The 20,292-nt window shown below is 42.5% G+C and overlaps 1 protein-coding gene across 1 annotated transcript in view; it reads right to left on the bottom strand.

The window, feature by feature from the left end:
- Positions 1–424: 424 nt before the first annotated feature.
- The window catches only part of LOC147245089 (ras-related protein Rab-26-like), a 59,103-nt gene continuing 39,235 nt past the window's right edge, over positions 425–20,292 (bottom strand). Inside the window, exons 5-9 of the mRNA XM_086186219.1 lie at positions 18,775–18,827; positions 3,981–4,046; positions 3,269–3,325; positions 2,473–2,549; positions 425–1,375 (exon numbers count right to left, since the gene is read on the bottom strand). Coding sequence (XP_086042345.1) covers positions 1,276–1,375; positions 2,473–2,549; positions 3,269–3,325; positions 3,981–4,046; positions 18,775–18,827 — 353 coding nt within the window. The 3' untranslated portion in view covers positions 425–1,275. The remainder of the gene's footprint in view (positions 1,376–2,472; positions 2,550–3,268; positions 3,326–3,980; positions 4,047–18,774; positions 18,828–20,292) is intronic.

Below are 20,292 nucleotides of genomic sequence, written 5' to 3'. Positions count from 1 at the left end.
ACGCATGTCTTCAGGTGGACTGACCCATGCACTTCTATGTTTAATCCACTTTATTTGTGCATCCAGCAGGAATTCTCTTCTTCCTGAAACATCGATTTACTCATACGTTGAAACCAAAACAAAAAACAAAAAAACCCTTCTCCACATAGCTTCAGCAGAATGATGATGGAAATGCCGTGACTGAGATTATGCTGGTGAGCTAAACGGACTCAACAGAGCCTGTTGAATTACACACATGAACACAGAGACACGGACAGAGGACACGTCACTCGACATCTAGCACATCAATCATCCACGTCGACCAAGGAGAGGACACTGGAACAAAGTGAGATGTTTCACTGACCTTGAAGTGGGTTTCAGGAATCAACACATGGATTTTTTTTCCTCATATTTTCAGTGCTGTTTGTCCTTCAGCAGGTTTACACACACACACACACACACACACACACACACACACACACACACACACACACACACACACACACACACACACACACACACAAATAGATATGTGACTGTTTTCCTCTCAACTTAGTGTTGCGTGGCCCAAGGAATAACCTATTAAATTTTGCGGCAGAGCCATTTGTCATAACAAAAAATAAAAAAAACAAACAAACCAAAAAACCAAGCCATTTAAAAAAAAAGAGCAGGTTTGACTGAGTTTGCCTTGGCGGAGGTATGAGCTCTCTGGGTGCCCTCTAGTTGTCCCAGCATAAATTAAGGCCATAAATTCTGCAACATCAGCCTGGTGTGATTACACTCACACAGTAGGGGGGGGAATGCCTGCTTTTCACCGTGTGAGTCCAAATATAATCATGCAGCCACAGCCACAGTTGTCGATAGGGTAATAACTGAGGTGTGCAGGGCTAAACTTTGTCTTTTTACCTTTCCGAAGTCTGAGGGCACATTCTCACCAACAGAAGGAGCTGGGCAAAGTAGGACACACAAGATAGATGAAGGCAGTGAGAATGGTTGAGGACAACAGGCGGAGGTTGTGTTTACTGGGACAGAGCAGACCGGAGGTCTAGACACACGACGGGACACCTCCACTAGAACTGAATCTGTCTCTCTTATCAGGCCACATATGAACATGAAGGATGGGTGGAAGAGTGGCTTTTATGTCCACACACACACACACACACGCACGCACGCACGCACGCACACACGCACACACACACACACACACACACACACACACACACACACACACACACACACACACACACACACACACACACCGGCACGCACAGATCTGGAGAGGGTGACAGTGAAGCTTTAAGCCCTGCAGCAGCCAGTGCCCTTCATCTCCTTGTTAACGTACTCCTGAAGCTTAAACTTTTCACTGGGATCCTTCATTGACCGGTGCTTGAGCTCCCTGAGGAGGAAGAGATAAAAAAAGAAAGAATAAAAGAAATACACTTTAGATTCTCGATGTGCTACAATTAGAGCCACATGTGACTAAAAAATGAGAAGGAACTTATATAATTCACCCTCAAAGAGGTATTTCACTCCTGCATCGCTTCTTTGAGACTCCAGGAAGAGTCGGACATCTATGTTTAGCTTGAAGCTACCAGCAGTGGATGGTTAACAAGAGCAAAACTCTCCAAAAATGTTAGTTTACAAACTCTCAAGGGAATGGTCCAACCATGTGCTCAGCGATCCACAAACAATTACAATTTTTATGAAACACAGACCAGTTTGAACACAGCCGATTAAATACTGCTGTGAACCAGCAAGAAGCTGAATATGTGGCTGGCCCTTCTGCGTTCTGGAGTTACAAAAATAGCAATGCAGGAGAGAAAACTGACATATTTGTCTAACCTTAACCCGAACGGAAAACATGGAAAAAAAACATGAATGTTAAAAACATATTTATCCTTTTAAACTCCATATCCTTCAACCGAAGATACAGATGAGGGTTCTGGGAGAACAGAACACAATGTTCATTTCCAAGGTGAAAAAATACGACTAACCAAATGCCTTTTTGTTCCTGACACTTAAAGTGTCACATTTCATCTTTCAGTATCTTCTTTTGACTAATAAATCAACGCCTGGGCAGCACGGTGGTGCAGTGGTCAGCACCGTCGCCTCACAGCAAGAAAGTTCCGGGTTCGAGTCCCGGCTCCATCACGGGATCTTTCTGTGTGAGTCTCCATGTTCTCCCTGTTCCTGTGTGGGTTCTCTCTGGTACTCCAGCTTCCTCCCACAGTCCAAAGACATCAAAAGGGGACGAGGCTGATTGATACTCTAAATTGACTGTAGGTGTGACTGTGAGTGTGAATGGTTGTCTTTCTCTATATGTTGGCCCTGCCATGGACTTGCAACCCGTCCAGGGTGATCTGCGTCTCACTTGAAGGCTGCTGGGATGGGCTCCAGCCCCCCCCCCCCCCCCCACGACCCTGAACAGGACAAGCACTAGAAACTGGATGAATGGATGGAAATCAACACCTGAGTAAAACCAGGGATACTCACTTAGCCACGGCCATGAAAGCCAGCTCCACGTTGAGCCCTGACCTGGCGCTAGTCTCCATGAAGGGGACTCCAAATTCCTGCATGGTCAGTCCAAAAAAAGCTGCTATTAATGTTATCTACCCACCCAACAGACATATACATATATACAACAATTTCAAAGACGTCAACTTGATTTTGAAAAATGGGTTGTTCATTTACAACCATACAGTAGTTTTAAAGAAGGATTTGTCTCGGAGCCTTCAATTGGCGGGGGGGATTTTGTTGCAGTCCACAGTGGTAATTACAGACGTGCTTTCTCCTTCCTGGGCCGAGCTCTTAGTTACTTAGTGGAACCTCATGGCTCTGAAGTGGGGAGAGATTCGCTCGTTTGTTTGTTATTTGTTTTGTGAGCTGTGCTGGCAGGCGATAGTCAGGGAGTTTGATTAAAAGAAAGGTTTTGTTTCACTTCCTGTGGCTTTATCTGTATGGCTACATTGAAATGTATGATGGAGGCCAGGATTATATGAGGGATTACAACACACATAGCAAGAACACCTACAGGAAGTATATACTATCAAAGATTCATTATCTATAGTGCAGCGATACATCTGAGGGGTCTATTCTTATCTTTTTTTGTGTGTGCAGGTGGTGCAAAAGATAAGAGAGGAAAAAAATAGCTGTGGTCTCTGACTAAACCCACCTCATAATCTGCCATAGAAATCCAATCATTTTTTACATAACACATATCCAATAAAATTATTTTGGTTGATTTGAATGATTCTAACTTTGCAGCAGTCACATCTGGACAATCAGTCACCTTTGCGAGCCTCTCTCCATCTTCTCTCTTCACCACTCGCTCATGAGTGGCATCGGCCTGGCGAGAGAGGGAGAGGAAGGTCACGCGTGCTGGCAGGTCACACTGACACACCCAGATCAGCTTCAAGACCACATCAAACGGCCGTGAGGCTCTGCTCACATGTTTGCCTGCAGTTTACATATATTCAGGTAGCTTGTAATGAGTTAAGATTAGCGAAGGATGCTAATTAAGGGCTGCCTCGGAGTGTTGGGGGACTGAAGCCAGAATAAGCTCAGAGGCAGAGACATCTGTTCACTGCTGAGAGGCTGGAATGTGAACGGAAGAAAAACACCGATATTTGCAGATTAGCGGGTTGACAGTGTCATGAGGGGTGTGTGTTTGTGCTCATTAAATCCAATGCACACCAATGGTGCACTGAACATTGGGGCCGCGCTACTTTGATACTTTTATTGCAAGAGTACAAAATATCAAAAAAAAAAGATGCCTTATCATTGAATACCTCATTTTAAATCTTCAAGTTTTGTTTTCATGTCAAAAAAATATTTGAATAATAATCAGCACGACTGACAGTACATCAAGTTCCTTCACCTGCTCATAGTCTGGAGATCGAAAAAATACCCAATATCCCGCTCAACTGTGCAGGTGTCAGGATGATTTATTGCTTCATATCCGATCTTTACCTACAGTCACAAATATATCCATAATGCCTTGCCTTGTTTCCAAGCAGCATGAGCACCACATCCTGTTGGGCGTACTCATGGATCTCGGTCAGCCACGCCTGGTACAAAACACAGGTGGAAAAAAGAGATACGGAGGCAGTGTTAGAGAAAGAAAAAAGGTCGGAGATACCAGAGAATTTAAAATAAAAGAAGAATACAAGAAGCTCTAATAAAGGGAATGAAGAAGAGGATAAATGTATTTAGGTGATAAGTGACAAATGTGCAGACAGGAAGAGGAGCACTGGTGTTCTGCTCCTTCAAGTCTTATGTACAGTAAATCCTCAGGGAGCGCATGTGACTGAATGAGCGCCGCAGCCTCTGAACCATCCGTTGACTCTTAATGAGCTTTTAATCAGCACACCTGCCCTAATAACATGGCTCATCTCGGCACAGCATCACTGACTTACTCTGCACTGGCTTTCTGACTGGCTGCTGATCAATTACCCTCCTCCTCTTCTTCTGCAGTAGTCCTGCTCCAGAGCTGCCACCCCCTCCTCCCTGCCTCCCCTGACCTTGTAATTAATTCTGGTGACGCCTTGACGTTTAGAAAAGGATTTCGAAGGGGTCACCTCTAGCCAGCGCTCGTGCTAAATAAGTGGAAATGAGAGAGGAAATGTGTTGACACTGCTGCATGTGTTTAGGACGGAGGGGGACCGGATGCACTCATATGAACGCGTCATAATTATCTTTGTATCTGACAGATACGGACATGAGCCTGATTTCGTAACATGAAAAACTGTTGGACCAGACTTAACTTAAACAACTATTGGATGAATCACTAAAATGACATTCAGATCATATTCATGGTGCTCTTATAACATCTACTTTGTTGAAGTTAACCGTGATCCCAACTTTGGTGATCCTCTTATTTTTTTCTTGCACTAAAACTTGATGGAATTCAGGAAACAAACAGAATTACCTTCACACAGTGTATTTCCCAGTCTGAATGGTTTCCTCGTCTGGCTCCCGAGGAAAAATGCAACCTCATGCTGCCTTTGGAAACCTGCGATTAACATTTTCCACCATCTTGCAGTCTTCAGTTCTTGTCTAACACTCCTACATCCAAACGCGGCTCTGCTCAGTCAGCACCACATGCACTCGCATGGCCCATTACAGACTCACCTGATTAGCATTGCATGACCCTGCTCACAAGCACAGGTACTTTTCAAAATCTGCATTTCTGTCAGAGATGCTGAATCATAATCCATCAATTGTCTTGTGGTGTACTTTTGGACTTGAGGAACAATTTAGGGAGGTAATTAAAAACAAAGGTCCTAAACCAGGCAAGGAACTCTACCTGTGGGGACTGGAATGGGGGGTGGGGGGTGGGGGGGCAGAACTACAGAAACCTTGACTGTGGTTTAGAGAGATGTCTGGTTGCTGAGAAAGCAAAAAGACTGGAATGTGTTGTTTTGAAATTTGCATCACACTTATCAAGGTCCCTCTAACACAGGGGCAAAAACTTACAGAGGACAGAGTGACTGATCACCTCCCCGATGCATCTCCAGGGTCCAGACATTGACTTGCCACATGCTAAGGTGGACTGCAGGTCACTGTTGCTTCTCAGAGAGAAGACACAAAGCAATCTAAAGGTACAAGCTCATTAACCTTCCACTCCACACCGAGATTCAGCACTTAAGAATGATGTGATGCCACCGCAGTCTGTGAGATTGACGCACACCCTCAGCAACTGAAAGCACAATGATTCATGGTGGATGATGAATTATCTCGATGCAACAGTATGAACTTGTTTGGCAAAGTTGGTCTCTGACCTACAATTCAAGGTTTGATACAACAACCCTCCCCCCAAAAAATCCCCAAAAAACAGGTTTGCTGGTTTGGTTGAGACTTGCCTTATAAAGACAGCCTATTTACTGATGAATGGAATGGTGGAGGTACCTTCAGAAGAAAGAGCTGATCTCACAGGAAAGACAGGATTGTCCTACATTGTGTAAAATATCTTTGTGATAGACAGAAGGACAATTGTACTGAAATATGAAATACTGGCTGCTTCATTCTGAACCTGACCTAAGACCTGGTTTAAAAAACAACAACAAAAACTTTCTGTTTTGTGGATCAATGTAAAACCAAAGAATGTAACAACCCAGTGAAGAGTAACTCTGTTTTTTTGGACAACAGAGCTGCTCCCATTTTGGGCAAAATACGTAGGTGAAACAAGATAACATCTAAAGAACGACACGCCAAATGATACAGAAGGAAATTCTAAAGGTATGGCCATGAAAATCCGTCACAAGTTCCTGTGTTTGTTCATCTGTCAATTCATTCCTTCAACCAAAAAAACGGCGGCGAGCGCCATGAGCTAATGTTGCTACCATTTACCTTCTTGTCAATGTAAACTTCTCTCTTGCTCCTCTCTGATTTATTTACTACCTATGAATTCACAAACGTGAGGAAATATGTGGTTGCCTATTCTTGGTTCAGAAGTCTTACTATTGTTCGTCTCATCTTTAACTGTGCAACCTTTCATCCACCCTCACACCCTCGAGGAGCTGCATTCAAACCCCCTCAGGATTAAATATTCACCCTGAACTGGCAGCTTGCCTCTGGGTGACTCTCCTCATATGCTGCGATTACAGTTGATGAACCATAGCTTGTAATTACATCATTCAGCTCCCCCCCCCCCCCCCCCCCACGGGTCCTTACTGAGATACACACATTGATTTCACATGATTAGTTTCCTATTATCTTTCTGTGAGGGATTGAGTGAGCAAAAGAAGTCAAATCTGCTCGAAAACCTGCTGAGGAAACACGTGGTCAACTTGTGTTATTTCTGATATTTTGTAAAACCAAAAAAAGAGTTGATGATCTGTAAAAAGGTTTGCACGCTTTTACAATTTTACGTAAAATCAAAGATTTCCTAGAGAGGCAAAAAAAACCCCCCCAGATCAAATCCATTTGTTGAGGTGACAATAAAATGAACTGTGACTGACAAAAGGTTTTACATCCCTGAGCTAACAATAGCATCTTTTGTGACACATTTGCTGCCCAAAAAATGAAAACATGAAGCTTTGAAATTCCATTTGTATCTGTAATACAATAGGATATCATATTCACCAGTCTTTAACTTTATTTCTTCTGCAGGTCACAGGAGGATATATGCATCTCCTCACAGCTGAAACTCAGCTTTTACAAAGTTTGCTGTTGTTTAATTCTCAAAGAATCAATAGCTGAGTCGCTCTGATGAGCCTGTCTCACTTTTTCTGGCTCTGTGCCTCCCTTTGGGTGAAATTAGTTGGATGCAAGTGCATCTTAAATGCATAAATGGAGACTGTTGGAAACAGATGTCAGTATCAAGGCAGATATGTAGAATACTCGTACCTGATTCCAGCGATATAAACTATTACCTTTTAGAGCAGCAGGGTTTTCTACAGATGAATATCGAGCACCAAATAAGTCTTTATCCTCAGTGGCCTTGGCTACAGGAACTGGGCTGGGTTCATCTTTTATTCACGACTAATACCAGGATCTCGGGCCAAATGTTCAAGGAGCCAAATGTCAATGACAATGTATCACGGATGAAGTGGAGATAATTTATTTATGTGTTCGTTCCTTGAAATTAAAATGCCCATATAATTTGGAAAAAAACAACATCAACAACAACAACAACAACAACAACAACAACAAACAAAAATCCAAACGCACGTTCACAGAGGCTGCTCAAAGGTTCGAAAAGCGCCAGAGAGACTGACAGAGCCGGAGACAGAGGGAGCGGATGTGACAGCGAGATAGCGAGGGCGGTAAAAGGCAACAAGGTGGAGAGGGAGACATTGACAGTGAAAGGAAAGACAAAGACCAAATGATCTGTAAAGAAAGGAACAGAGATGAAAGGCAGGCAGACAGCTGCTGGCGGTTGCATTGTGACATTGGTGAGACAAGTTGTCACTGCCGGAGGTATGTGAGAGTACTTCTGATGCCGTCTTGTGTTTCTCTGTTTTCCTTTAGTTCAAAGTGTCCTTGGGTAGACACAAGAACCCCCCCCCCCCTCCTTTTTTTTTTTTTCAACCAACAGAAGTACCGCCCTCCCATGATACCCTGCCAACAATTTCAGCCTCTTCATTGTCACGGGTCTATACAGCTTTACTTTTGAAGAAAATGTAAAGGTGAATTTTAAAAAGTGGACAGTAACCCACGAGAAAATTGCTGTGATTTGTTTAAAATCTTCAGATTTGGTTCAGGTAGACTTTGGGCAAACACAACTTTGAAGATCACATGAAAAATCACACCTGTCGGTTGAAAAGTGAGAAAACACTTGCTTGTGCTCCTCGTAGTTTCTGGAACAGTCATTCTCTTATCAGACTTTAGTCTTTCACAGCTAGGCCAGTATACCTGTTGGCTTTTACCATCATCATATATGACAGTAACAATGCATATTTTCTGATATGCAACAATATGAAAATGTTTTTCAGGCCATCCTGAAGTGAGAGATGCTTGGGATAATGTGTTATCTCATAAGTAGGTCCAGCAGAGGGCGCTCAAGACCTCTTTCTTTGTAAAATTGGCAGGCAGCTGACCTTTGGAAATGCACCAATTGGTAAATATCTCTTTATTGAGACACAGAAGCTTTACGCATGACACCCTCCGTCTGTGGTTTAGGCAAACAAACAAGTTCTTTTTTTTAGTTGTTATAGTAATATTTTAAACTGTAAACCAACCTGAAAGTTATGATCAATGAATGTCCTGGCTCTGAACAGTGGTATTACCACGGTAAAGGTCTCAGTGGGAACTGTCATCATCAGCGGCGATGGATGATCACATCGTTTATAAGCCCAACCTCCCTTTTCCAACAATCAAAACACTTCTCTCGCCAACCATACTGTTTTTTTTTTTTTTACATATTTGCAAATGCTGATCACCTCCTTCTTCTCTGTGCACATTTCCCTTGAAAAAGGGAAAATAAACGCAAACTATAAATAAATAATCTGAAATATTCTGGGCCCTCTGTTTACGATCAAGTCATCTGATGACAATTAAACATTCCATCCTGTTAAAAGTCAGGTGATAGTTTTCTGAGGGTAACTAATGAACACGGCTATTACTAGAGAAGCCTCCGAGTAGCTACCCACATGACCCACTTTACCCTCTGTTGCACTTTTGTCTAAGGAGCTTTGCTATGGGTGACAATGCTATTCTTGCAAGGCTTTGATCAGAGTATTAAACCCACAGACGGATTGGAGAAGTCGGCTCCCGACAACAGAGTGAGCCAACCCATGAGGAGCGCTGCGAGAAACTGGGACTTCTCCCCTGAGAGGAGGTTTAAGCTTTGCGTAGCGGCTGAGCTAAACGGAGTGACACTGTGTCACTCTGACACACGATTTCATGAGAAATCCCGCTACACTTCTGCCGTTTTTTTTTTTCACAAGTTCATGCAAGTGCGCAACCAGTTACGCAAATCAATGAGCTTCATTCCAAATGTGTGTGCATTGGAATTCTTAATTGATTTACTTGTGTGAATGCATGTACTCTCCCCCCCTTTGCAGATTGTACATTCGCAGCAAGCATCCAATAGAAGATCAGTGAATCCTTTATAAAACTTTGTGCATCACATCATCAAAACCCTGACGACCTTGTAAGCCGAATTCTGCGGAATTGACAGTGGAGAGAAAGGCCTTTTATGTTTTGACAAGAGCAGCTGACGCCTCTGTCTGCCAGCAAACATGGGTGTGAGACTTGTCTGGATGACTGATGTGCTTTGAAAAGCTGCACTCATGAGTGAAAGTGACCACGAGCCAGAGTGAAGCATGCATAGAATAATGTCACTCCCAGCCTCCTCTCATTGGTTTCCATCAGTTTATTTTGCAGTGTAAAATATGTGAAAAGCTTTCAAATGTTTTGGTCGATCCAACCTTGCTTATCTGGTGGAGGAGGTAAGATGTGCGGGGGCGGCGGGGGTTGGGACGACTTCCTTTTCCCTGGTCTGCCTGGAAAAACCTACCGGGTGGCATCCTACTGAGGCGCCCAAACCATCTCAACGGCAGCTTCTTTACTCTGAGTACCTCACAGATGAATAAATTTACCGCTTTTTTCCTGAGAGAGATGCCAGCCCTCCTCCTGGGGAAACCCATTTCGGCTGCTTTTATCTACAATCTCATTCCTTAAGTCATGGCCAAATAGGTGAGAATAAGAATGAAGACTGACAGGTAGATTGATAGCTTTGTCTTCTGGCTCTCCTCTCTTTTCCTCACAACATGGCAGTAAAGGGAGTGTAGCACTGCTCCAGCCGTCCCCCCCCCCCCCCCCCCCCCCACTCAAGAAGAAAACTCAGAGATACTTAAACTACCTGACTTGGGGCCAGAGCTTGAGTGTTAGTTTATACTAACTCTAAAGTGTCTCTGTGATTCCGAACATTTTTTACGAGAGCATCACCTCAAAAGAAAACATCTTGTTCTCCTTCTTCTAAATTCATCCAAAATATTCAGTTTGAACTAACAATACAAAACCATTACGAGACTTTAAAGTTATTGGGGCCTTTTTGATCCCAAAAGTGATGCAGTGCAAGTCTCATTTCAAGCTCCACCAACATGCAAGAGTCCATCTGATGTTTGCATTCACGTGGTGACGTCTGTTCCTGTTCAAAAAAGCAGTGAGGTTACAGCCTCTGAGTGGATTTCTTCTCTCTCAACCGTCCATGCAGACAAACAAACCTCTGCCGCGGCACCTCACGCGCAGTCCATGGCTTCTGAGGTGGCCTATTGCTGTCAGATTATCATCAACAGCTGCAGCAGTTTGCTGAATTGACATGCCGGCTAACAGCAGACCAATTAACCTCAGCCTGCTGACGTTTGTGTCACTGACTGCTTTTACATGCATTTAATATTCCACTTCCATGACAGTTTTTGACTTTATTCCAAAAATGACAATATAATAATACAGTTTACTTACAGCCACTCAAAATTTTAACCAGCGAGGCTTGTCAGAAAGACTGAGGGAGGAACTAAAGTATACTAAATGTCTTCCAGTATGAGTTCATGAAGGGTGAGGATACATTCATTGTGGCTGTCCTCCATTTTTTCTGTTTTTTTTTACATCTCTCCGACTTACTTTTCTATTCGAGAATCGCAGGGAAAACATTAATTATATGACATTTTAACGGCAATTGGTCTAGTCAATAGATAACTGCACTTAGCTGACCAATTCCACCAAAGACAACCACAACCTTGAAAATGGATTTCAATTTCTGCGTATTAGGAATGTATGAATATAAAAGTGGAAATTAATCATTTAAGGCTTTCAATATATTATGAGAGCGGAGATATGAAGTGGGCAAAATGTCAATCGCCAGCAAAAAGGAGGTAGAGTATGAGGCGTCTGAGATGTCTCTCCATGCTGGACTGAGAGAATAAAAGTCATTAACCTGTAAGTTGGCCCCATTTCTACGCTGACTTACTTGCCATCTGTGGCAGGGGCAGAGACGCAGAGTTCCCCTGTCAGGTGTGTGGCGGTTTTTGACATTAGGCCTCATTATTTATGATGTCCCCTGTGACATGTCCGCCAGCAGTTTTCCACAGGTGGGTCAGATAAGGGACTGTCAATCAAGCTGAAATTCTCCTGGTTGGAAAATGCTTTAAAAAAGAGTACACGATATGCCACCACAAACCCAAACTTCCTGTATCTCTATCGCTGATTCAGCTGATTCATTTGATTCATTTGGCAACTGTGATTTATGCAGTAATTAGTGTTCGATCCTTTTTCACTTCCATTCATTGAGCCTCACTCACTACTTTGGGAGACTTGCTCTTTGTTCTGTTTCTTTGTGTTATTTTTCCATCCATCCATTTTCTTCCACTTATCCTGTTCAGGGTCACGGGGGGGCAGGAGCGTATCCCAGTGGCTTTCGGGCGAGAGGCAGCCCTAACCTACGGTCAATTTAGAGTATCAATCAGCCTCGTCCCCTCTTGATGTCTTTGGACTGTGGGAGGAAGCTGGAGTACCAGAGAGAACCCACACAGGAACAGGGAGAACATGCAGACTCCACACAGAAAGATCCTGTGCTGGAGCCGGGACTTGAACCCGGAACCTTCTTGCTGTTAGGCAACAGTGCTGACCACTGCACCACCGTGCCACCCTGTGTTATTTGTGATTTGACAAAAAAAAAAAGAGAACAAGTCAAACTTTCCGAGTACGAAAAAAGCCTCCTACATGCTTTAGAGGGTCTTTACTCTGCTTGTACCAATAATTGAAATCCATTTTCATAGTTTTTCAACTGCAAACAAAAGCTATAAGGGCCATCTGTCTGGAGGATAAAAGCATAACAAGTACAACAGTGGAGCCTCAGAGAAACACTCCAAAGAGATTAGTGTGTGTGTGTGTGTGTGTGTGTGTGTGTGTGTGTGCGCGCGTGTGTGTGTGTATTTCTGTGAGAGATGGCCATTACTTGTCTTTGATTTGAACTTTGTTTGAACTCTTTAGTTACTGGATGACAAGGAGTGAAACCTTTGGAGTGCTCACAGGAAAAACTGGGAAACTTTCTAAATTAAAAAAAAAAAAAAGGAATTTTTGGAATGTTACTCATTTATTTCTGTAGTTTACCTGCAGTTAAAAAAGTCAGCCGATTCTGATCTCTAGACAGAAACACTCTTGTGGTCATAACACAGGAAAATTAACAATAAATACAAAAATATATGCCAGGCAGTAAACTTTCTTTATTTCTATTGCGAAGCATCTTAATATGAGGTTTAACTCACTTTGGAGCAACTGGCCACTCAAATTTTTGCTCCACTTCTTAGCCTTGGAAGTTGGAAATTGGCTACATCATTCCTGAGGAATTAACAATAGATTATAAATACAAAAATAAACTGAAATCATCACATATTTTTTGGAAAATATGTCCAAAAATTGTAAGAAATATGCCTGAATTTTGGGTGGTGCAGTAGTTAGCACTGTCTCCTCACAGCAAGAAGGTTCCGGGTTTGAGTCCTGGCTCGGGCACAGGATCTTTCTGTGTGGAGTCTGCATGTTCTACCTGTGCCTGTGTGGGTTCTCTCTGGTACTCCAGCTTCCTCCCACAGTCCAAAGACATCAAGAGGGGACGAGGCTGACCCCTCCAGGGTGAACCCTGCCTCTCACCCAAAAGCCTCTGGGATAGGCTCCAGCCCCCCTGCAACCCTTACCAGGATAAGCAGAAGAAAATGGATGGATGCCTGAATTTTTTCTCTGATAAAAGTCCTTTGATTATTTCAAAGAAAATAGTGTTTTTAAAAAAATCCTGAATTAATAAGTGAGTGAAAAACGTGTCCCTGGATCTGCATCTATAATGGGTTCATCCTATGACCCCGATGCATCTTTCCACAAGAATTCACTGAATTCGCTCCGGTAGTTTCTGTGTAATTCTGCAAACTGCCAGAAACACAAACGAACTAACAGACACACGTGGGTGAAAACTGGGCAGCTGAGCACCTCAATCAATGCTTAAACATTGTCAGATTTCTCTAAATAGTTCATGGTGCCTTTAATGTACATTGAAAAAAGAGCTGGCGAGTCATATTTAGCTCTGACAGTGTCTAACGGCTTTGACCTCAGTCAGCCCCCTCACAGGTAGAAGAGAGCCTCCTTTTCCTTTTGCAGAGTTGAGGAACATTAAAGGCTCTCTCCTGGTGAGCGGGCAGAAATGTTGTGTTATGTAACAAAGAGCAGCGAGATGATGGAGAGGACAAGGCTATCGTTAACGCTCTCCACAACGAAGACGGCAGCCTTCTCTGAGCAACCGGCTGTAAGAGTTGAAATACAAACAACCAAAAACTGGGGTGATAAGGAATTTTATCTGGGGAGGGAAATCTTTTTCATCTACTTTGACAAGTTGTTTTCACAGAGGCAGTCAAACACCTCTGACAGGAGTCCATCCACTGAAGCAGCTCAGTTCTTATACGCCCCTGTGGCAAATTGAATTGATCCTATAACAAGGAAAACACAACCATCATTTAGGACATCAGTCATTTTGCTGTTTAAGTGTGTGTGTGTGTGTGTGTGTGTGTGTGTGTGTGTGTGTGTGTGTGTGTGTACGCGTGTGACCTCATAGCTGACAGCTAAGTAAGTGCACTTCCAGTGCTAGAGGAAAGTAACTGGCTGACTATTCGGTATTTATGGGCCTACCCTGACAATCCAAGTCATATTTTTCAAACTTTTTATTGCAGCAATGTTTTATACTAAATAGTTAATTAGTTTTCAGTTTATGGACCCCAAGCTCATCTGGAATTAATTCCCCCAAAAAGAGGGCTGCCACTACCAACACATGCCTCAGGCTCTGATGTGGTGGCAACATCCGGATAACAGAACTGACTGCTATTGCTAACATGGTGGTAGCCTCTGTGCTATCTCACCTGTCGTTACTGTTGTAAAACTGCTAGCGGGGCCCGTTTCTTGTCCTGTTGCTGCACTTTTTGCTGCTTTTTTGTTGGACAACAATCTTTTTGGTCCATTTCCACAGGAAAAAAATGTTTGTTTGCAACTGTTGAATTAAAAATGACGTTGACGTCATTGTCCTGCACTTGTAGTTCTGGCACTTTTGAAATACTTTCATCAGCATTAGCATACATGATATTCCATGAATGAATGTGGCTAAATTGTTGAATACAAAAGACATATTTGGATAAAGTATGAAGTTTAGGGCAGCCTAAACTCTGTCTACCTAAACCTCCAATATATTGTATTCTTAAAAGCCTTGCTTTTGTCTTCTGCCACCTCATTTTTTTCTTACTTCCCTTGCACCAAACTGACATCAGGACAGTGTCATTCAGCCAGCTGAGGAAACTTTGAAAAAACTTTTATTAGGAGCATTTTTACCACACAAAAAAACCTGCATAAACATTTATATATTTATAATGCATAAGGAATATTTATTTAAATTATTTTGTATTGATATGCTTTGACATTGTTGTTACTCGTGTTTTTTGTGTGTTTGTTATTAAGTTAATTTTGACAACGGCTGGACCACATTCAACTTTATGTGGGACCAAATTCTGCCCCCGGACCACTCTTTGGTCAGCTCTGATATAATGACAACAACAGTAATGACAACCACCTACAACGCAGGTGTACGTGCCAACATACTCAACTAACACGATAAAGTTAGCGGTGGAGGTAATTACAGGTGACGTGTGAGTGACGAGGTCATAAACGAGCATTAGCATACGTCACGAGTACTAATGAGATCCTCCACTGACACTAAATGACTGATATTTGAATTCCCATCACTACATTGTTTACTGACAGCTTCTCTCATCACCATCTGCTGCGCTGGTGCTGCTATGACATTTAACAGCTATGTGGAAGACAGGCGGCCTTTTCATTCGCGGCCCATCTTTGCCCGCGGGACTGACAAAAAGATGAATGGAGGCGCACAGATGAGGGTTTCATTGCTCGTATTGCCTTTATAGAACATAAGCATGATTACACATCTGGACAGTGACATGCACGCACGCACGCACGCACGCACACACACACACACACACACACACACACACATGCACACTCTGACATAGACCAGCAAGTAATGCATTATTTAAAAAAAAGCCAGCCTCTCTACTAAAAAACATTTTATTACTTTTATAGATAATGTATTCTAATAGAGTTTAGAGTTATTGATCTGCATAGTCAATAGAGATATTTGTGTGTGATGAGACCGCTGCAGTTGGATCAGTGCCTGAATAAATAGTCTAGACATTTTTCTTTTTGCACTCAACCAAAAGTGTAGGGTCAGCAGCAACACAGAGCTCCCCGGTCCAGCTCACAGTCCTCAGTTGTAAACAACAACATGCTTGGTGTCCTTGTCTTCCTGATCAAATAGTAAAATCGACAGGACATTGGTCATCAGTGACTTTCAGAAGTGGAACAAATGAAAGTAGATGAACCGTTTTCTAATCTGCCCGGCTACAGGAAAGGCCTGATTAGGTGTTGAAAAATTCTTGTGAGCAAACAGCATTTTACCATGAACAAATGGCTGGTGGCGGTGTGATTTTGACCAGAATCCAAAGGTAATCAACTGCAAAATACACTACATTGTTCTTATCTCTCTGATTCCCATTAGAGGCTGGAAAAAACAAAACAACAACTCCAAGATTGATTGATAGAAGCAGAGGAGCCAGGCTGCTTTTTAACAGGGTAACCCAGACAAATGATTTGCAGTGAAGGCATAAGTGGACCCTTATAGTCTCCCTCAAGCACTGCTTTTTGACAAGAGGACATTCATCACATAACGAAATGGCTTGTGTATTTTCTGCCACAATGGCTTACACCTACAAACAGCAGACTGTGTGAAACACCTAAATAACTCACATGTTTGTGGAGTTTAAATAAGTGACAGCTTTATCTTCCAACTACTTAAAATACAGTTATGCTGTCCAAATGAATGCAATTGATTCCTAAGACCCTAAGATAAATTGTTTTGACTGAGCCGCTCTCAATCTGAGATGATGGACAGCTGCTTTGACATAAATACTTTGCTTGCAGCTGCTATATGTAGACAATAAAATCACCCTCTGAGGGATAAAAAGCCCCCCCCCATCATTAGCATTCATTCACAGGAGTGTTCGTTAGGCAGCGGTGTGCCAGGGGCAGCGATAGCTTGCTGCCAGCATGTCCGTAATAGACACTGAGATGAGAAAGGAAGGCTGGGCAGGTCACAGAAGGACGTGCTAATGTGCTCCCAAGATGACTTCTAACGTTCTAACTCTGGGAGGCCTAAAACTGTATGGTATCATAACAGTCACGGTGGTGAAACTGCACCGTTGCTGCAGAGAATGTTGCCATCTGCAAGGATTAAAATCCAGCTGATTGATGGTGACGTATTTCTCAGTGAAACAGGACACAAAAGCAGGAAATAACATTGGGAGGAATTTGATTGGAACACTGATTAGGAAGTGGGTGTTGCCACCTAGAAATATTTGCTGCCCTGAAACACTTTGATGGGACATATTGATGGGTGCATACATGTACGATAAAGTATACGTTAAATGCCTTATTTTGAAATATTTTGTTTATTGTTTAAAAACAACAAGAACAATGATGCCTCTTTATTTGAAATGAGAAAACAATCTAATATCCCAATGCACGCTTCAAAGTTGATTTTACTCGAAGCGAATAGCTGATTAATGAGGGCTGAAAATAATCTATGATGTTCCATGTTCCTGGGTGACTCTTTGGCTTCTGTATTGAGTTTTTATTTCTGTTTCATTAGCTGAACCAATAATGAGAATATATCTCAGCAGAAAAGATTGTGATTTGATGAATAAACAGCTCTGCACTGCAGGACATTATTGCATCGAAGTGCATTCTTAATTCAAACAACCGTGCACAGACGTTTCCATACGAGCTTCTTTCATGTTCTGATTATGAGGCTGTGTATCCAGCCCATCCTGTCATGAGGGAAATCAAATTCTCCAGTCTAATGAATGATTTCCTCCGCATGAGTGGTCAGGTGACTGGTCGTAGTTTCACTCTGTATCACCTAATTCAGTTTCCCAGTGGTCAGTGCTGTTGATGCATCCCCAGGGCGGGGGGGGCAGAAGGACTCAGGAGTTGTAGTGTATAAACAGTTACTGGACTTGAGATGAAGACACTTGGTAAATGCTATTTATTTACAATCTATTTCTCGTCTTAGAGTCCAGTTTATTTCCCAGGTTTATATTTTCTCACCATGATGCTTCCTTCCCGAAATTTTTTTTCTTTTGTTCCCATTCAAGAGTACTGCGGTTAGAGGTCATTACTTGCTAAATTTGGATTAACTTCAAAAGAGCTGAGTCAGAACAAACCAAAGACACCTGGAGCTAATGCTGGTGCTGCTGCAGCTACGTACATTAACACTTTTCCGGCTCCGTCACTCCCCAGAACCAGGTCAAGTTAAGGGTGGGGAGACAGAGGTGACCTCCCGGCTGCACAACAAAGCACTTGAGGTGAATGGAAAGATTTAAATGTTGCAAAGATGAGTCAGAGAGAAGTGGATCAGGGCTTTAATGGGGTCGAGCTGTGATGCGCATGCAACGTATGAAGTTGTGCGACAAAAACATGTGTGTGTCGGGTTTGTGCATGTGTCTGTTGCAAGGCATAGTTGATGTAAGGCAGTAACCTCCTCTTGACAACCTCTCACACAGGGACTTGTACTAAATTCTAAAGTAATTATGGTAAATTTCCCTTGCTCTGATTGTTGATATTCAATTCCGAGAACTACAGCCAAGCCGGGTCACATTGAACATCGTTTCTTCTTCCATTCTTTTTCTTCTTTACAGTTCAGTAGAGAGACAAAGAAGACTGGAGGTCTGCCAGTTGAGAAGTCCCTCCGGTCCATAAAAAGAACACAAAGATTTGACTAAAAGCTGACCACACGATTCCTCACTTTCAATCTTTGCTATTCCTCCAACTCATATTTGATCTGGTTTTCTTTAGTTGACATCAGGAGACCTTTGGATCACACAGCCAACTGTCACACTGACTGATTTGAAGGAAGATGTGATACAAAGAAAATGAAAGTCCGCCTTTTTTGGCATTACAAATCACTAACATCCAGTCAGTTGATAATCAATCATTATGACTGATTTGCCACAACCTTTTTTTCTCCTTTAGTATTTTGCCTCCTATTGAATCATTTGTGATTCAAAAATCCCCCTTGCAGTTGTGAAGCACAACATGTTTGTAAGGGGATAGCTTGTAGTATAAAAGAGTACAAAGAGAGAGAGAGAACCGGATGGAGGTTGCTATGGATCGAGCACAAAACCAAAGGCTTCAAAGTAGCAGCAACAGCTACAGGTACAGGACCAAGTGCAACACGAGGCAGCCTACCTGGATGTTGTCGAATGATGACTTGTTGGTAACATCGTACAACAGAAGCAGAGCTGCAGGAGACGGAGAAAAGAGTGAATATGAAACGTCATGACAGCAAAACTGGGAGGAAAAACAATTCTCAGCAAACATTTCAGCTTGATGTCTCTATTCTTTAATCCTTTTTTAAATTTGAATTATGAGGGTGTGGATTACATTGCACGCTAACACAAGGATGATTAATTTCTCTCTCTGTCTGTCTCTCTCTCTCTCTCTCTTTCTCTCTCTCTCCTGACACATTTAGCAGTTTATGTTGCAGCTGGTTGACTTAACAAGCCTCCTCAGCAGACGGACGCAACAGCTATAAATGAAATGACCGCAGGGGTCCAGTGAGGACGTGTTAAACTTGGGGGTGATAAAAATGAACCTTTAACATATCACATTGATACAAATGAGTTGTGTTCTGTAAATACACAGCTGCACTGACAAAGTTCAGTTTTGGACACAGAGGATCCTGCGAATGTAATAAAGAGAACATCAGCATGTTGACATGTTAAAAGTGTGAGTGCAAACGTTGAGACCTTGAGTAAGACTGACTTCAGGCATCCTTAAACAACCCCTGATGTGAAATAACTGTAAAGATAAAAAAAACTTGGAATTTCAACAGTGCAAAGTAGCCACACCTCTCCTGAAAACAACAAATGTTTAATAGTTGAGACACTATCAGCAAGGATGTGTAGCAGCAGGCTCATCTTTAGAAGGAATTATTAGTGTTATTTTGTGACTGGACTCGCGTGTGTTGTTTTTTCACACAGCTGAAGCTACAAAGCTCCTGTCCAATAATCATTGCAGTGATGATTCAAGCTTCAGTTTGTTCTGAAAGAAAAGTCATTGTACAAGGTTGTGTACATCTCACTGGGATGGCTTGTTAGCTCTGGCCTTGCCTTTCAAGTTTAGTCGTCATGGTTTTTTGTTTTTGAGTTAGCATGGGCTGTGTGTGTGTGTGTGTGTAAGAAACTATAAATATGACTGGTCACTCTCAAATGGCTATTAATTAGGCCCATCTAGTTTTCCTTTGTGTCCACCCACGTTGCGATTTCTGCCTCCGCTATTGATAGCGGCTTGCTCTAGTTTAGATGTTTTATTTATTTCTTTTGTTCATTTCAGCTCAGCTTGAGTGTCTCTGTATCTTGCTGTCATATGCAGGGCATGTTTTTCTCCTCCTCAATGTACAAAACAAACCGTGACCCCGAAAACTGTGGGGAACTGTTGCGACTCTGGTGCTAACACACTATTCTTTGTTTTTACTTCCCTTAAATGTCTCATTTACTCAGCTGTACAATTCTCATTTCTTCTTTTTCAAATCCACACGGTGATTTCACACGAATCAGAGCACAGAAATACAAGCCGACTGCCAGACTGCATTATACACGTAGCAGAACATGGAGAGATATGTGTGTATTTTCTCAGGTATTTGTGTGAATAACGCTGAAAATGAGAGGCCCTCTGAACCGCAGAGACGCATCAGTCCACGTCCTG

The sequence above is a fragment of the Aulostomus chinensis genome, chromosome 18 (assembly GCF_037954235.1).
Source record: "Aulostomus chinensis isolate RoL2024-O1b breed Wild chromosome 18, RoL_Achi_v1.0, whole genome shotgun sequence".
Lineage (NCBI taxonomy): Eukaryota > Metazoa > Chordata > Actinopteri > Syngnathiformes > Aulostomidae > Aulostomus > Aulostomus chinensis.
Note: the sequence above shows the minus strand (reverse complement) of the source record. Positions and strands in the feature narration are given on the sequence as shown.